Genomic DNA, 18,454 nt, shown 5'->3' on the forward strand with positions numbered 1-18,454 from the left:
CCGGGGTTAACTCTTCCCTCTCTGGGCTTCCCCTCCCTTTGGTGGGAACAGGGAAATAACGGTGGGAGACGGTACCCCCTTAACCTTCTTCCCTTAGTGGGAAACATGAAGAAGGGAGGGGAACGTGAAGGGCAGGGCAGTTTCTGGGGTAAGAAAAGCAGAAGAGGCAGGGCCCCCAGAGGGCAGCCTTGTCCATGTGGGTGCTTTTTAGGGGTGGTAGGGGGCGTTTGCTTTTGAGAGTCAGGGTCCATGGCAATTAGTCATGAGTCCTGAGGAAATCTGAGATGGACAAATATCTTTATTTACAGCAACAAATAGAACAGACCCTCCCTCCCTTCCCTCCCTTTCCCCTTCCAGTCTTTTTCCATACTGTTCCCCTCCCGCCCCACCCCAGGCTCTCGCCTAGCCCTGCCCTCTGGGGTCACTGCGTGGGTTAGGCCCCCACAAAAGCCCAGGAAAGGAGACTGGAGAGGGCTGGCCGAAGGTGGGTGGGGCGTCTCTTTTCACATTTTGCTGTCCTCTAAGCCCCAGGGTGGAGGAGAGAGGCGGTGGAGGAGAGAGGCGGGCACCAGGAGCAGGGAGAGGTAGAGAGCCTCAGCCCCACAGGCCCGCCCTCCCCAAAGTAACTTTCACAGTGTTCCGCAGCCCTGGTTGCCCTCTGCGGCCCCCACCCCAGCCCTGCCCCTAGGTTGTCCTGTCAGGTCCTTGGTAATGTATGTCCCTGGTAACCCAGTAAAGAGTTCAGGCTTCTCTACCATGGGCCCACCACCCACGGCTGAGGAGGTGGCCTCTCCAAGTGTCCCCCTCACCATTTTCAAGGCTGGGGTTCTGAGAGGACATGGATGAGTGGGAGAGGACCAGGGAGAGGGGGCTTCTCAAGCCTTGTGTGACAGTCCCGGGCCTGGCCCCAGAGGGACCCTGCTGGAATCTGCAGGGGTGCCTGGCTGGCCCAGCCCCCGACAGAGGCTCACGAGGAGAAGCAGAGCCCACAGCACTCCATGCAGATCTCCAGGCAGTCCGCGGACTCGCAGCAGGCATCCAGGATGCCACAGTCCAGGTCGCAGGGCAGGTCGCAGTCAGCACACTCACCGGAGCCGCAGCAGCAGCAGCAGAGGCACGAGTCCTCTGAGCTGCAGGAGCCGCAGGTGGCGCAGTCCAGGACGATGTTGCACAGCGTCAGGAACTCGCAGAACAGGCAGGACAGGATGCAGTGGACACAGCAGTCTGCGGGGTGGGCGGTGGAGACAGGGAGGGGTGAGAGAGGGGAGGGGTGGGCGTGTGTTGAAATAGCCGGGGGGTGTGGGGGCCCAGCAGCAGCGGCAGCGGCAGGGACGCTGAGTGCTCACTGTGCCCCTGCCCATGCCAAGCACTCGGCATCCATGAAGCTCACGTATCTGTCCCCACAGCTCCATTTTCTAGGTGATGACCCCGAGGCACAGACAGTGAAGCACATCAGAGCAGGGGTCCAGCCCAGGCAGTCTGGATCATCCTTGCTCTTAGCCACCCTCTGTTTATTTATTTAACCAACATATGGAGTGATTCATGTTCTAGGCACTGTTCTGAGTGCTGTGCATGAATTAGATTCATTTAGGCCTCCAACGACTTTATGAGGCAGGGGCTAGTACTAGCCCCACTCTACAGATGAAGAGACTGAGGTTAAGAGAAGTCGGCTGGGCCCAGTGGCTCACACCTGTAATCCCAGCACTTTGGGAGGCCGAGGTGGGCGGATCACCTGAGGTTAGGAGTTCGAGAACAGCCTGGCCAACATGGCAAAATCCCATTTCTATTAAAAATACAAAAAATTAGCTGGGCGTGGTGGCATGCGCCTATAATCCCAGCTACTTGGGAGGCTGAGGCAGGAGAATTGCTTGAACCCAGGAGGTGGAGGCTGCAGTGAGCCGAGATCACACCATTGCACTCTAGCCTGGGCAACAAGAGCTAGACTCTGTCTCAAAAAAAAAAAAAAAAAAAAAAAAAAAAGAGAGAGAGAGAGAGAGATAGAAATTAAGTCTACACCCAAAATCCTACCACCTGGTTCATCTCTCACCTGGACACCTTCAACAGCCTGCTCACTGGTGTCCCCACTCCCTGGTTTTGACCACCGCCCCCCGGCATCTCCGCTCCACACCGCAGCCAGCCAGAGGGATCCTTTAGAAATATCTGCTGGATCCTGGCCCTCCTCTGCTCAGACCCCTCCCATGGTTCACATGTCACTTGTGATAAAAGCTGAAGTCTTTGAGGTGGCCTCTGAGGCCCCCTGTGGTCTGATCCCTGTGCCCTCTTAGTTCTCTTCTCCCACTCTTCTCCTCCGGATCGGTCTGCTGTGGCCATGCCAGCCTCCTGGCTGCTCCCTGGCCATGCAGGCACTGATTCCTCTGCCTGGAACAACCTTGCCACAGGCACATGCTCAGCTGACTCCCTCATCTCCTTCTTTGCCCAAATGCCACCTCTCATCGAGGCCTTCCACCACCCGCTTCAGTGCTGCCACCGGCTGGCTCTGCCTCACACTCCCTGCCCGCCCTACCTGACTGTCTTCTTCATCCCCCAGAGGACGTCGCCTCCCACTGTGCTACACGGTTTCCTCATATTCACTGTCAGCTCCTCCTACCGGATATATAAACTCCGGCAGGGCAGGTATCTTTGTCCATTTTGTTCACTGAAAGATTACAAGTCCCTAGAACAGCACCTGGCACATAGAGGTGCTCAGTGAATAGAAATGCATGAAGCTGCGCTGGGCACCAGCTGGGAGGTGGTGGAGCTGGGGCTTGAATCCAGGCTGCTGGCCCTAGAGCCCATGTCCTGCAGCCCTCCGTGTGCTGGGGCCAGGCCCTGGGGCACAGCGCGCAACTCTCCTGGCCGGGGGCCCTCTGGGAGGCTCACTATGCTGTGGAGGGTCTCATCCTGTTCTCCCGCATGCCTGTGTGGAGGGACTAGGGTCTTCTGATCTCTCTCCAAACTGGATAGGGTCGTTATCTTCAAATGTAAATCTAACGAGGTCACCTCCTTGTGTAAACCCTTCAGTGGCTCCCTACTGCTTTCCAGATAGTCTAGGTTCACTGCCTGGTTGGTAAGGATCTCCCAGGACCCCTGCCTGCCAGGAGTTTCACCTTTGGCAGTTCACCCTCCAGCCACACTGGCCATTTCTCAGCTCTGTGCTCTCCTGGCTGGAGCCTCTTTCTGGTCTTTTAAGGCATGCTCAGACATCGCCTCCAAGCCTTCCCAGGATTCCCTCCCCAGATTTCTGGGCTGGTGTGAGCGATCTCCCCGTGTTTGCATAATCCTCTGTGTGAGTTTATCACTGCACTTAACACATCATAGGGCGATTATCTATCTACGTCTCTATGAGAGCTTTATGAGGTTATGAACCGGGTATCCAGCACGTAGCAGGTGCCTAGGACATTTCATTTGATTTTTTTCTTTGAGACGAAGTTTTGCTCTTGTTGCCCAGGCTGGAGTGCAATGGTGCGATCTTGGCTCACTGCAACCTCCGCCTCCCGAGTAGCTGGAATTACAGGCGCCCACCACCATGCCTGGCTATTTTTTTCTTTTTTTTTTTTTTTGTATTTTTAGTAGAGAAAGGGTTTCACCATGTTGGCAAGACTGGTCTCAAACTCCTGACCTCAGGTGATCCACCCGCCTCGGCCTCCCAAAGCGCTGGGATTACAGGCGTGAGCCACCGCGCCCAGCCAGGACATTTTAAATGAATAAATGGCTCCTTCGTAAATAAGACTGTTGGGACCGGACTCAGTGGCTCACGCCAGTAATCCCAGCACTTTGGGAGGCTGAGGCGGGTGGATCACCTGAGGTCAGGAGTTCAATAGCAAGTTGGCCAGTATGGTGAAACCCCGTCTCTACTAAAATACAAAAATTAGCCGGGCATGGTGGGACATGCCTGTAGTCCTGGCTACTCAGGAGGCTGAGACAGAAGAATCAATTGAACCCGAGAGGAGGAGGTTGCAATGAGCCGAGATCGCGCCACTGCACACTGCACTCCAGCCTGGATGACAGAGTGAGACTCTGTCTCAAAAAAAAAAAAAAGACTATTGGGCAGAATCTGTGGAGTTGGAAGGTTTCTGAGCATGTTACGTGCAAATGTGTTTTGCAGATGCCCAGGCCAGAGTCCCTTCACACGAACAGGAATCACAGGAACATTCTGAGGTAAAGGTCAGGCCATCACTGAGCTCAGGCAGCTGTTAGCCACGCTCAGTTGATGGCTGGTGAGGAGGGACTGGCTGCCCCCGTGGCCCTGCAGAGGATCTTTGTGTTGCAGGCGCATCAGCTGGCTGGGTGTCTGGATCCTCTGACCTCCCACTGCACCTTGCAGCCCTGCCCCGGCACCGTTTTATTCTGCTACATGTTCTTTTTTCCTCCCTAAACAGAAAATTTCTGTTTCCAGAAAGAGTGGCTTAAGATGGATCAACCCAGGTGGCTCCGTTCCTTGTCACAGTAACTCTGGGAGAGCAGGGATGGGGAGGGGTTTGGGGGGTGGTGGGGAGGTGGCTTTGAGAAGGCAGGTACACCTTTACCCAACAGGTGTACTCTGCAAGGTTCTAAGATTTGATCATGCGTCAGCTTCCATGCCCGGCTATTTTTTTTGTATTTTTAGTAGAGAAAGGGTTTCACCATGTTGGCAAGGCTGGTCTCAAACTCCTGACCTCAGGTGATCCACCTGCCTCGGCCTCCCAAAGTGCTGGGATTACAGGCTTAATTACAGGGCTTGTTAAGCTCCATCAGAGATTCCAATCCAGTAGGCATGGAAGGAGGCTGAGATCCTGCACTTCTGAGCAGGAGCCTGGTGAAGGTACTCCTGTGCGCCCGTGCGTCCTGCTTCGAGGAACCTGGCTTTGGAGGCCTCTCCCAGGGAGAGATGGGACGGGGTGCTTACCTTCCTGGGCCTGGAGGGGGATCTGGGAGGCGGTGGATTTGGTGCTGCTCTTACTCTTCTTGCTGCCCTGGCTGGCGAGAGATGCGTGTGTCTGCAACTTCCGGTGGGCCTTGGGGCCACCCAGGGCACCATTCCCTGCCCGTCTGGTGCTGCCCACCTCTGAGGGGTGGCCAGAGCCATTCGGCAGTAGTGGGGTACAGCCCAAGGGGTTCCCCTGAGGCTGGCCTGGAGAGATGAAGAGAAAGGGTGATGGGAAAAGGGTGGGGGTCATTCAGCCCCCAGAGCTATGCTTGAATCCTGCCTGCTTCATTCTTACATACACCCAAAGCACCCAGCCAGACCTGTATCCTGCAGATGGGGAAACTGAGGCCCAGAGAGAAGAAATGACTAGTCCAGAGCCACGCCATGAAATTGAGTTGGGCCTAGCTCCTGACTCTCAGTTCAGTGCTCAGTCCAGAAATAACAGACGTATAAGGGCAGAGGCTCAGAGCCCTGGACCCCTCCTTTGTTCCTCACACAAAGTCCATTCTCCTGCTCTTGCCATCCTGGAGTTTTGGCAGAGTGGTGGCAGTGGCGGTGCTGGGGAAGAGGGGTGGTTTGGCTGGGGTCGGGAGCACAGCAGTGAAGCAGTTAATCTTCACCTCGGCCTCTGCCAAGCCCCCAGCTGTTACTGCCCTTGGCGCACTGGGTGATTTATTGGAAACATCTGTTTGGAGACGAACGCCTGGCTCTGGAATCCAGGGGCTCCTCACTGTAGCCCCTCTACCTCCTGCTCCTTCCTCCTGGTACCTCCACTTAAGCCTCTGTCCTCCGCACCCCCAACCCCATCCTGCCTCTATGGTCAGCTGGCAGAGAGTCTGGGGAGGGGCCCTTGAGGTCTGGGAGAGGAGGGAGGGAAGAAGGCAAGAGAAAGGGCAGTGAGGAGACCCCTGAAGCCAGGACCCCTGGGTCCCCACTGCAGGCTGAGGGACCAAACTTCAGCTTTATCAATGGCGTGCAAGCAAGGTGACCCTGGAGACCCCCCAAACCCCGAGTTCCTTCCTGCTCCTCGCTCAGGGATGTCCAGTTCTGGGTGAGAACCAGCTGGCTCAGTTCTGTTCTCAAGAGATGAGGGGAGGTGTGCATGGTGCGGGGAGTGAGGAGGGACTGAGGAGGGGTCACTGAGAGCTCTGGGGCCCCTCAGCTGTGCAGGGGTCCTGACTCCTGGGTAGGACCCTGTGGCCCCAAGGACCCTCTGTAAAGGTGGGGCACTTCAGTCCCTCAGAAGCCAGGGTCTGGATCCCCATCTCCCTCAGGCCTGGTCTGTGTGTGTGTGAATTGTGTAGGAGGGAGATGTCTTGGGGGCCCTGGAGCCCAAGCAGAGGGGAAGGTGGCTTCGGTGCCTCCCTTGGCTGAAGAGGCTGGGTCTTCCAGCGATGGCAGCAGTCACGACATTGCATGCTGCGTGCTTCCTGCACGCCAGCCCTTCTAAGTACTTGCTGCTCACGGATCCCCTCAGTATCGCTAGCCTTTTACTGATGAGGAAACTGAGTCCCGGACAGGTAGAGGAACAGTAAGTTGCCCAAGGTCACACAGCTAGCAAGTGTCAGAGATGGGATGAGCTTAGAGATTAGGAGCTGGGGCTCAGAGGGCAGAGGCCTGCAAAGGGGCAGAGGCTGGGAGACAAGCGACTGAGGAATAAGCTGCTGCTATCACACCAATCACTACCCTCATAACTGGTGGCGTGCATGTTTCAGGTAGGTATTATGTACCAGGCACAGTGCTAGAAGCTTCAGGTGGAGTAGCTTCTTTAGGCATCACAATAGATCTACTACTGGCCCCATTTCACAGATGAGAAAACAGAGGCCCAGAGAGGGGAAAACTTGCCAGAGGTCCTATAGCTGGGAAGTGGAGCAGGGAGGGCATGAAGATTGGGAGAAAGGAGCTGAGGACAAGGTGGGGGGTCAGGGGGAGGGTGGAGGGCAGGGTCTGGAGAGACTCCATGCTGGGAGCCTCCAGCAAGAGGTGTGGCTGGTGCCTGCATCTGGGTAAACAGGGTTAAGGCTATGGGAAGTGGCCAGGCCTGAATCATCTGGCCCCTACCTCTTGGCGCCACACTGGGTGACTGGGCTGAGCCCTCGGCCAGCTTCGGTGCCCCTTGCCCTTCTGCCTAAACATGGGCACAGTGACCAGAGGGCGGGAGTGTGTGGTGAGCTGAGGGATCTGGGAGATGTGGACAGACACAGAGCTTGCCTGTGGCCATGGCCGTGGGGGCTGAGTCACAGAGCAAACACTCAGGGCTCACAGACACAGGAGCGTCTGTCCCATTCCCACCAGGCCCCTCCAGGCCACGGCGCTGACCTCTTTCTCTCAATTCTGCTGGTGGGTGTGCTGGAGGAGACCGAGGGCTGTGCACAGCGGGATTAGTAACCCTGACTTCCAGGGAGTCCGGTTTAGCCCCAGATGCCCTGGCTGGAGGAGGCTCCCAGCTCAGCCATGCCAGCTGGGCATGCAGGCAGGCGCTGCAAAGAGTGCTGGGCCAGGAGACCTGAGTTTCCCAGCTTGGGACCAGGGTGGGCAGCTCTCTGTGCCTGTTTCCTCATCTGTAAAATGGACTTGACAGTAGCCATCCTGCTGCCTCACTACAGGCTGATTAGGAGGGCAAGCGAGCCCACTCAGGGAAAGAAAGTTGGAAAGTAAAAATGTGTCTATGGATGTGGGCAAATCTTTGTTAATTATAAAATGATCCCAGCTGTTGCTTCTCCTGTTCTTGAGGGTGAAGGTGGAAAATTCTCGCCCTCCCAGAACCTCCTCGGAGAACTCGAGCCAGGCCTGGGAATGGAGCTGAATTTTGTTCCTTTAGCCCCAGAGCAACTGGGGGCTTCTTCCTTTTACCCTTGATTCCCAGAAGGATGGAGCTGCATCAGGCTCTGGCTGCCCGCCTGACCTCAGCCCCGCGGATCTCTTCCTGAGGCCGGGGGTGCCTCTCTCCAGGCAGCCGCATGCTCTCCGTCCTGAGCCATTTTGCCGGGAGCCTGCCCACACTCCCTGCTTCTGAGTCACTTTGCAATGGAGCTCCTCCCCTTGACAGAAAGCATAGTGACAGTGCCCTTCCCCTTTCTGCTGCCCGTGCTACAACCCTCAAGGTTCTGGCCAACTGGGTGCACCCACTTTTGCCAACCAATTTGCGTTGAGTTCCCTAGTGCAACCCCTACATGTTGCCATCCAACGTCCTGGCCCCCTAGGACTCACATGTCACAGCTTCTGTGGGGACATCGAGGTCAGTGCTGTCCAGGGCCTGGGGGATGCCAGGGCCATTGCCTTGGGGCATGGGGGTTGCCGCCTCCTCCAGGGAGCCTTCCTGTGGCGCTGCCTCCGCAGGGTGAGTGGATCCTGTTACTACCTCCAGCCCAGGAAGGAGGGATAGGGTCTGGGCTAGGAAAAAAGCAGATGACTGAGGTTCATTTTCCTGAGGCCTTCCTGTTTGCCCAGCCGTGGGCCCCGCCCCACAGCCCAGCATGCCCACTGAACCCTCATTCTTTGTCTGCTTGCACCAGTTACCCAGCCCTTACTCTATCTGACAACAGCACCAGGCTCCAAAATAGAAAGCTCCCAAACCACAATCTGGGAGTGAGCAAGGGTGTGCATGCATTTGAGTGTGTGCACGTGTGCATGTGGTGTCGGGAGGGGCAGAGATGGCAGAGTATAAAGAGAAGTAGGGAGAGGAGGCAGAAACACAACACAGGGGAGAACAGACGGATGGTCAGAGATGGAGAGATAGGGACAGGCATTGAGAGTGACAGGGAGAATAAAGGGACAGTGAGAGGTAGAGGTAAAGGGAGATAGAGCATCGGACTGCAAGAGATTGGGCACGGAAGAGAGATCCATAGTGACCCAATGACAGACAGCCTGGGACGGGAGCGAGACGCAGCAATAGCGCAAAAGTCAGTAATGGAGAGAAAGATAGAGATGGAGCAGGGGCAGAGGTGACGGAGAAGGTAGCACTGTGTGATACAGAGCGTGGAGGGAGATAGGGGAGAAACTGGGTCAGAGAAGATGATGGCAGAGGAGTCAGAGGAACCTGGGGGTGAGGAGCAGGGAGGGGCTACAGTCAGGAGGGGGACAAGGAGCCGGCCAGAGCACTGGGGAAGAGGTGAACCGCAGCCACATGTAATTATAGTGGCTCTGTGCAGGGGCGGCAGGAGGCAGAAATGGAGCAATCTTCAAACCCACAGCTCCCCAGCCTGCAGGACTAGGGCCCCTAGGCTCAGGGGAAAAAAGGGATGGGGGATGGGAGGTGAGGGAGGGAGGAAGAAAGGGGTCCGAGCTTCCACATACTCAGCCAGGGGTCGGGGCAGGCCCAGGCTGTGGCAATGTAAGGGTGTAGGGTGCAGCCTGGGCCTCTCATCAGACCTCAGCCTATGCAGTTAGTTGGAAGGACAGGGGTCTCAAGAGGGTGGCCTTCCACCTGCCCCCTCCCCACATATCATGTTGGGAGAAGGAGCAAGGAGACACAGAAACAAGAGACTCAGAGATGCAGAGGCCAAAAGAGCACAGGGAGAGGCGGGGTGACACAGAGGGGGACACAGGGAGAGGCGGGGTGACACAGAGGGGGACACAGGGAGAGGCGGGGTGACACAGAGGGGGACACAGGGAGAGGCAGGGTGACACAGAGGGGGACACAGGGAGAGGCGGGGTGACACAGAGGGGGACACAGGGAGAGGCGGGGTGACACAGAGGGGGACACAGGGAGAGGCGGGGTGACACAGAGGGGGACACAGGGAGAGGCGGGGTGACACAGGGGGACACAGGGAGAGGCAAAGTGACACAGAGGGGGACACAGGGAGAGGCAAAGTGACACAGAGGGGGACACAGGGAGAGGCGGGGTGACAGAGGGGGACACAGGGAGAGGCGGGGTGACACAGAGGGGGACACAGGGAGAGGCAAAGTGACACAGAGGGGGACACAGGGAGAGGCGGGGTGACACAGAGGGACACAGGGAGAGGCAGGGTGACACAGAGGGGAACATAGGGAGAGGCGGGGTGACACAGAGGGGGACACAGGGAGAGGCGGGGTGACACAGAGGGGGACACAGGGAGAGGCGGGGTGACACAGAGGGGGACACAGGGAGAGGCGGGGTGACACAGAGGGGGACACAGGGATAGGCGGGGTGACACAGAGGGGGACACAGGGAGATGGGGAGATGATGAGAAACAGCAGGGAAGCCCAGAGAGTACACACCCCACAGAAAGACCCAGAAAGAGACACATGCAGAGACAGAGACACAGAAGCACAGGGTAGTGTTGGGAATTGAAATGGAATCAATCACAGAGAACAGTGAGGGGCTGACACAGACAGGGAGAGAGCGGGGCAGGGGGTGGGGGGGACAGAGAGGCAAAGAGAGGGAGATGAGAGATGAAAGAAGAGAGGAGGGAGGTAATTAGAGGGATCAGTGGAGGCTTGGGCATGCAGGCCTGGGGGATGGGAGTTGGAAGCATGTTGAGAGGAAGATCCTGTGGCCCAGCTGCCTCCCTGGGCCCAGAGCACAGCCCTCTGTGGCCATGACCCTCAGACACCCCTTGGGAATCCTTGTTCCAAGGGGTCTGGTCCCCCACAGCCAGGGGAATGGACGCCCCAGAGGCCCCACGTGGGAAGCACAGAGAGCGGCAGGCCCAGCAGGCATGCTCTCACCTGCCCGGGGAAAAACCACAGGCCTTGCCTGGAGACAGGAGCTGGGGCGACGGGGAGGGAGGGCTGGCGCTCCTGGGAGTCGTGCAGGGCAGGAGAGTTATTGGCTGGGAACCTTTCCCGGGGCCCATGGCTCCAGGGAGGCAGGGGTGGGTTCCTTCCAGCTCCATCTGCTCTTTGGGCCTGTTGAGAGCTCCCCACACAGCTGGGTTAATTATTGAGAAATCAAATGGGTTTTGGGCGATCAGAGGATTTGGACAAGGGGGAGCAGGCAAGCGAAGATGCTGGTGCTAGATGGTGCCTCTCCTAGTCCTGAGCCTGGTCTACACCAGCTCAGATATGGCTCTTGAGGGCTAAGACCAAGTTGCCATGAAAAGGGAGGCTCAGAGTCCTAAGTTCCAGGAAACCAGGGGCCTGCCTAGCTCCGGACCCTGGCCCCCAGAGGCATCTTGCCATGGCCCTGGGCCCTGAACTGGGGAACCTGACTCTCCCACAGGGTGTAATGAGACAGAAGGACCTGAGTGAGGAGCGGAAGATCCAAGCCCTGCATTCACCAGTCACCAGCCTGGCAAGTTATCAGAGTTGGGTTACTTTGTGTGGAAAGGGTGGTCCAATGCTGGGCGCGGTGGCTCACACCTGTAATCCCAGCACTTTGGGAGGCCGAGGTGGGCGGATCACGAGGTCAGGAGATCGAGACCATCCTGGCTAACACGGTGAAACCCCATCTCTACTAAAAATACAAAAAAATTAGCTGGGCGCAGTGGCGAGCGCCTGTAGTCCCAGCTACTCAGGAGGCGGAGGCAAGAGAATGGCGTGAACCCGGGAGGCGGAGCTTGTAGTAAGCCGAGATCGCGCCACTGCACTCCAGCCTGGGCGACAGAGCAAGACTCTGTCTCAAAAAAAGAAAAGGAAAAAAAAAGGAAAGGGTGGTCCTAATGCTCCTGCCACAGGGTTTCAAGGAGGAAAGAAAATGCTCATTGGGGGTTGTTCTCAAGCCTTTCACTCACAGCCCTACTACTCTTCCCCCCGTCCATCCTTCCCTTCCTCTCTTCTTTCCTTCCTCTCTCCTTTCTCTTTCTTTCTTTTTTTTAATAAGTAGTTCGGCTTCTGACCTCCCTCCCTCCCTCCCTCCCTCCCTCCCTCCCTCCCTCCTTCCCTCCCTCCTTCCTTCCTTCCTTCCTTCCTTCCTTCCTTCCTTCCTTCCTTCCTTCCTGTGCTGTGTGGTTTAACATTTATTAAATACCTGTGAAGCACCCAGCAATATGACAAGCACTGGGTATACCCGAGTGAGAAAGACCAGCTCACTGCCTTGGAGTTCTCGGTCAGGGGAGGGGTGGGCTGGTGGCTCTTACATACACAGAGGTGCAAGAGTTACAGTGGGGCATCTGGAAGAATGCTGGAAGCACAGAAGACGGGCACCTAGCCCAGATGGGTGAGTGTGGCTAGCAGGCTTCCTGGGGCAGGCAATACTCACACTGAGTCTTGACCAATCAGCAGCACAGAGGGGGAGTTTTGAGAAGAGCAGCAGGAATCAAGACCCCTGAGTGAGCCGCTACAGTGTGAGCAAGGAAGCCACATGCTCCAGGGTGGTGTTGAGGCCGGGAAGCCTAGAATGATAGCTGGGGCATGACAGGCCTTCCGGTCACTTCCCAGGCTTCCTGCTGAGGTCACTAGGGCTCAGAGAGGTGACACTGTGACTCCTATGGTAGAGAGAGCCTGGACTTCTGCTCCCTGCCCTGCTCCCCCTCCTCCCCACAGTGTTAGAGAGGGAGGAAGGTGAGGAAGAGGGTTTAAGGAGCCTGGAGTTCACATCTCCACCCGCCTTACCCAAAGCATCTCCGCTCTCTGGGCAGCCTCGCCTGACAGTCACCTACAGGGCTGGTGACCTTGGATCTGGTGGGAACAGGAAATTATAGAGTGCAGACTGAGGCCTGAGGAGGCCCATTCTGCAGGAAGCCTACCAGGCATCAGACCATGGAGGAAAAATGAGGAAGGAAAGAAAACCAAGTCCAATGATCCTGACCTGGAGACACACAGAGGGACAGAGAAACTCCGAAGCCAGGAGGGGCTGCAGCGGGGACCCAGCAAACCAGCACTGAGGGCAGAAGAGGGAGCTGTGCCAAGTATCCAGAGACAGAGAAGCAGAAGGAAAAGGAAGAAGCAGCTGCAGGAAGACCTGGTCTGCAGAGGAGACACTGCCCGGGTGGCCCAGACCCCTAGGTGTGGACTGAGAAGCAGCTCCTGCTTGGAACAGATGGAGCAGAGGGGCAGAGAGCCCAGTTTTCCATTCTGTAACCAAGAGACACCGCTGTCCAGCCACACACAGGGGAGAAACTTCTGGAGGGTGGAAGTGTGGGGTGGGCAGGAGGCAAGGGGGTGGCCGGCAAAGGCGAAGGAGGCCCCCTGTGTGGATGTGCAATTCATGTTCTGCAGAAGGTGCCTGCCAAGGGAGTGAGTGGATGGGGCTGAAGTCCTCGCCCTCCTAGTAGGTGCCATCTGCTCACCCAACTGCACACCTGTTCCATCTGACCAAGGGGGCACCTTTTTCTAATCTGCACTGGGTGCCACACATGCTGGTGGCATCTCCGAGCAGAAGCCCACAGCCCTGTACCCCTCCTCTCAAGGGTGGCTATCTACAAAGGGGAGATAGGGAAAGGCAACAGCCCCTTTGCTTCAACACGCTCCCATTCCTGACGCGGGAGAAGATTCTGGTAAATGCCTGGCGCTCTGGAAAGACAGCCGGCCCCAGAAGGGAGTGGGAGTCATGTTTAAATGCATGAGCCCAAGAGGAAAGGCTGAGACTCACACCCTCAGCGAGGACTCTGTGGGCTCTCTCTGCCTGCTGTCCACCAAGTTGAGGGGTGGTCCTGGACAAACAGGGAGTGGGGGGAACCTCTTTCAGGTGGGATGGGTTCAAGCCTAGACAGTGCCCATGGGAGTGCCAGCCAAAACATCCCTGGCTGGTGTGGAGAGAGGCCTATTCCAGAGCTCCACTGCCTGGTGCCTTAAGTTTAGCTCTCGTCACTGTCTTTGTGGACCGTGGATTTGGGCTTCCCTCTTGGAACTCTGATCATCTCTGGAGAGGGAAGGCCAGAACCTCATATGGTCAGAGAGTGGTGGCTGGAACCCCATACTTCAATCTTTCTTTGACTTGGCATTCAAAGCCTCAGTCTGGACCTTCAATCTATCAATGTACCAGGATCCTGTGTTCCAGGCAGACTGGCCTCTCCATGGTGTGGGCCATTGCCGGATCTTCTGACCAGTCCACCCATGCTTATATTGTTCCTGTTGACCAGAAGGTCCTATCCCTCCCACTCTCCAAACCCAACTCATCCTGGACCAAGCTCGAACTTCACCTCTTCCTCTAGACAGCTTTCTCTGACCCAGTTGCTGAGAACTTAGTTCCAGTGTCCCCTCTTGTTAATTATAATTTGTTAGTGAAGTCCTGGCTTCCCAACCAGACTACAGCCCTCCCAACTCACTCCCTTGGAGTGGTGTCCGTACTCATCTCTGCATCCCCAGGGGGGACTTGGTAAATGCCTATTGGGGAGTACTTTCTGGAGTTTGGAATGCCCCTGTCAGGGGAAAGAGAAAGAAAGGGCTGAAGACTAGGGGTGGCATCTGGACCTGACCCCCAAGAAAGTCAGAGAGGGTGGACTCCTTTGATACACACAAGGTGAGTGTGAATCCAATGGTCACAGTCCCAGGCCACCAAGCTGAGAACTAAAGAGGGCCTGAGCTGGCCAGTTAGGCTGGGACAAGTTGGTTTTATTTTAGGTCTGAAGGCTCCAAATCCCCAGGAAATTCAATTTAGAACCATGAACAGGAATGTGGCGCCCCAGTGCTGGGCAAAAATGTGCCTGTGGGCTACGGAGCCAGGCTCCCGGGGCTCTCAGGGGTGGGTGGGGAGGAAGCCACTAGGAGAGCCAAGGGTGTGGGGGCTTGGCCACCTGCCCCTACCAGATCTGCCCTGCGTCCCCTTGTGCCCTGTCTGCACCTGGGGCGGCTGAGGGAGGGGACCGACTTGCTCTCTGGCTGTCCTGCCAGCAGGGCCCCTGTGGCAGCGCCATGGCCTTGCTGTTCTGTCAGCACTCAGGGAGTAAAGCGTGGGGGATTCTGGTCTCACATTCAGGCGTCTGTGGGGTTTTGGCTGGGTCTCCTGCGGTTTGGGCTTCCTGGGCAGCAGGCTCGTTCTCCCAAGGCGGTGGCAGAGCAAAGCCTTGAGTTATGAAAGCCGCATTGTCTGGCCCAGCCCAGGCTGGGGAGGGGGTCTGCTGGGGCACTGGGGGGCCTCAAGTTACAGCCCAGGGCTTAACCCTCCCAGTTGCCCACCCTGGCCCCGGTTCTGTGCAGTTAGCCCTCTCCTCTTGCGCTGGCGTTGAGAATGGCTTCAACAAGGAAGGGGATCTTGGAAGGAGGTAGTGGAGGGAGAGCAGAGAAAATGGATAAGGGGAGGGAGAAAGCTGGAGAGAGTAAGAGGACGGGAGAGCAGGAGGCTGAGGAAGGGAGGAGGCAGGAGGGAGGCCCAGTGGGACAGGGAAGGTTCCCAGACACAGAGAAGGACCCTTCCAAGTGCCCTGCCCCCAGCTGTCCCTCTGGGCTGAAGGAGTCCAGTTCTTGGAGGCCCTCATCCCTCAGAAGGCCCCACTGCAGGGGCCCCACAGAGACTGCAGGGAATCTGAGGCTTGGCCAAGATGGGCTGCAGACACATTGGCCTCATCTATGTGCTGGCTGTTGGCCAGACATCTTCCACTTGTCCTCACTCTGGTTTAGAGGACCCCCCACCTCCACAACTAGGCGTCCATACCAAGTAGGTGGGGAGCGGAGAGGGGCCTCCTCCAACAGGCAGGCAGGACGGCTGCGAGAGCGCATGTGGAGGCTGAGGCCAGAGAAGGGAAGGAGCTTGTCCAAGGCAAGGCAGGGAGTTGGTGTCAGAGGTTCAGGAGTAGACCTTCATTATTCAGAGTCAAAGACGGGAAAGGGGGAATGGGGCTGGCGGGGAGGAAGGCAGCGACTTAAGACAGTGGAGATTCCAATTATGAAAGCCGGGTCCACACTCCTGCACGCGGTTCCCCTGGCCCTGAACACATCCCAGAGGTTCCCGACTTCTCCCTGACCCGGTCTTCCATTTGGGAGCTTCGGCTTAGGCACCTGGCCAGTGAGAAGGGACTGAGAACCAGGGCCGGGGATGCCCCTATCCCAAACCTCTTCAGGGAGTCACAAACCGTCCTTGGCTTGAGAGGCTCCCCCAGGAATCGCGGGTAGGTTACAGACCGCGCCAGGCGTGGGACGGGGCATTTCACTCGAGCTGTAGACACTGGGTTGGGGTGCGTGTGTGTGCACAGGGCAGGGGTAGCGGGTCTGGCCTGCACGAGAGGGAAGGAAGGCGAGGGAGAAGGCATGGCAAGAAAGAGGGGAGGGGCCGGTCCTGCAGCCGCTCGCGGCAGACAAAAGTTTTCGGGAAGCACTGGGCTCTGGTTGAGCTGGGGGAAGGGAAGTAGAGAAAGATTCAGACAACGCCCCCTCCCCCACACCAGGCCCCCACAAATATTTACACATTGGGCAGAAACGGTTGAGACACAAATCCCAGACGGACAGACAGACACCGCGGAGTGTGTGTGTGTGTGTGTGTGTGTCTGGTGTCGGGAGTTGCGGGGATTTGGAGCCAACTTGGCACAGCCGCAGCCTCTGTTCAGGGCCCTGCCTCCCTCGCCCAGCCCCCTACTCTCCTTGGACCAAGTCCTCAAACCCAGACTTTTAGTCCCTACCCCCACCAAGCTCCCCGGAGTCGTCTCCCCGCGTCTGGGGACGAAGGGGAGAACTAATAACTGGTCCCTTCAACCGCCCACCCGCCCCTGTCCAGCTTCGCTCGCCACTCCTCGTCCTACCTGGGCCCGGGGCTGCGCTGGGGGCTCCATGGGGCGCGTCGCAGCCAGAGGAGCGCTGGCCGCTCACCTGGTACATCGGCCCCGGACCTGCGGAAAACAGGGCTCAGCGGGCGGGGCCAGGGGCGGGCAGGGGGCGATTCCCCGCAGATGCGCGCCTCCCACGTCCACTCACTCGTGCGAGCCTCGCTACACTCTCTTCCAGTCGGATCCCCGCGCGGGGCCCGCCATGTGCGCCTGCTCCGGGCGCCACCGCCCAGGTCCCGCTCGCTCCCGGGTGCTCGCTTGGCGCCCCCTCCCCGTTCACTCGCTGCTTTCTCCCATTTCGGCGCCAGCTCACGCCGTTCGCCCCTTCCTTCTTCCTTCTCTCCCTCCAGCCCCTCTCGCTCCTCCCCTACTGCCTCTCCCCTCCCCTCTTCCCTGGCCCACCCTCTCCCCGCCCCCTCCTCGCCTTCCCAGTCGCCCCTCTGCGGGTCCCCTCCCCCGCGCAGGGCTTGGCCCAGCCCGGAGCCGGACACGTCTGTCCGCGGGGCGCCCGAGGCCCGAGCCCCCACAGGAAGCAGGCTGGGCGCGCTTCCTCCGCGCTCTCGGAGCGGGGCCTCAGTCTCCCCAAATCCCTGCCCTCTGAGGCCCGGAGCCCCGCGGACTGCACGTTTTCCTTTGCCTGTCCAAAGTCTGTAAAAGTCACTGGAAAATCAGGAGAGAGAAACCTCAACCACTTGGTGCAACTGTCTGAATAACTGCGGCCTCCAAATCTCTTTGCCCCAAAGATGGGCGCGATCAAGTTCCTCAGTCACCTTTTGCCCACCCCCTCAGTCTCCGCCCGGGGTCCTAAGCCAGGGACCAGGATCTGGGCTCCCAGGCCACCCGCCCACGCCGCCAGAGTTGTCTGTCCGGGAAATCCGGTTAGTAACCAACCAGCCTCCCCTGTGCCGCAGCAGCCCAGAGCATCCCGGACCCTCCTGCCCCTACCAGCTGTGCGTGGGAATGTGTGTCAGAAAACCGACTTTGGGGGCAAAGAGAGGTCCTCCGAATTCAGTCCTTCTTTGGGATCCAGACTAGAATCCGACGGCTTCTAAGATGTGGGTTCGGGGAGAAAGGGGAGGGAGGGAGCCTCTCCCGGTGGGGCCAGCCGGGCGGCGCGTATGGATGGTGAGCCCTGGTGGTAGGAAGGAGCCGCTGCCAGGCAATCCGAGAGGGTTCAGGGACCCTCAGCGCGACCCCGGAACCTGGTGCCCGAGACTGGGGAAGACCTTGGAGCCTGCGGCTCTCCAGGTGGGGCTGGGCGGACCCGTGGGATGATGCTCAGGTGGGGCAGCGCCCTGGGGTGACAGCGTCTCGGCCACACTTGTCTAGGGCCGCCTAGGGGCCGCGTCTGGGCTCCGCGCCACGAGGGCCAGTGAGCACACTGGAAGGCAGCGGCGGCACCAGGCCACCTTTTCTAGTGCCGCGTCCAGCCGGGTCTAGAAGTGGGGAGCTGGGACGTAGGAGGCCGGGCGTCCCAGCTCCGCATTTCTGGGACTCTCCCAGCCCCCATAGTCGCTACTTACGGCTATCGCAGGTCCTCGGGGCGCCGTCGGGGCCAGGACCGGGATGGCCCCTACGGCGCCGGCAGCGCTTTCAGCACCGGCGGCCACGTCCTAGCGATGGGCTGGGGTGGTTGTGGCCCGGAGGAAGGTGGGGCGGGACGGGAAGAGAGAGTTCCGCCCCCCAGGCCGGGCTGCTAGCTGCGGGGGCCTGTCTTAGTGCCCCAGGAGCCGGCCGGGATCCGGCTGCTGTCCGGGACCTCTGGAAAGCTGAGCCAACTCCCCCTTCCTGGCACGGGCTGAGTCACCCGGACGCGACGCGCCCGCGCCTGGGCCTGACGGCTGCTGCATTCTTACCTGCTTACCTGGGCGCGCACGCTGGGCCTCACCCATCTCCAAAGGCAATCCTCACCGCCTCTCTCCGTTTCCTCCCGCGTGTAGGGCCCCCTCCCAAACCCCAGACCTCAGTGCTGCACCCCTCCCCCTGCTTT

General features: G+C 58.4%; 1 protein-coding gene across 4 annotated transcripts; it reads right to left on the bottom strand.

The window, feature by feature from the left end:
* Positions 1–280: 280 nt before the first annotated feature.
* Positions 281–18,250, bottom strand: MDFI (MyoD family inhibitor). 4 transcript variants are annotated; one of them, XM_015136325.3, is made up of 5 exons: positions 17,988–18,250; positions 16,441–16,527; positions 8,117–8,294; positions 4,886–5,110; positions 281–1,224 (listed from the first exon to the last, which is right to left on the bottom strand). In XM_015136325.3, the coding sequence occupies exons 2-5, from the start codon at positions 16,468–16,470 to the stop codon at positions 968–970; spliced, it is 690 nt and encodes a 229-aa protein (XP_014991811.1). In that variant the 5' UTR covers positions 16,471–16,527; positions 17,988–18,250; the 3' UTR covers positions 281–967.
* Positions 18,251–18,454: the final 204 nt, after the last annotated feature.

This window comes from Macaca mulatta, chromosome 4, assembly GCF_049350105.2.
Source record: "Macaca mulatta isolate MMU2019108-1 chromosome 4, T2T-MMU8v2.0, whole genome shotgun sequence".
Lineage (NCBI taxonomy): Eukaryota > Metazoa > Chordata > Mammalia > Primates > Cercopithecidae > Macaca > Macaca mulatta.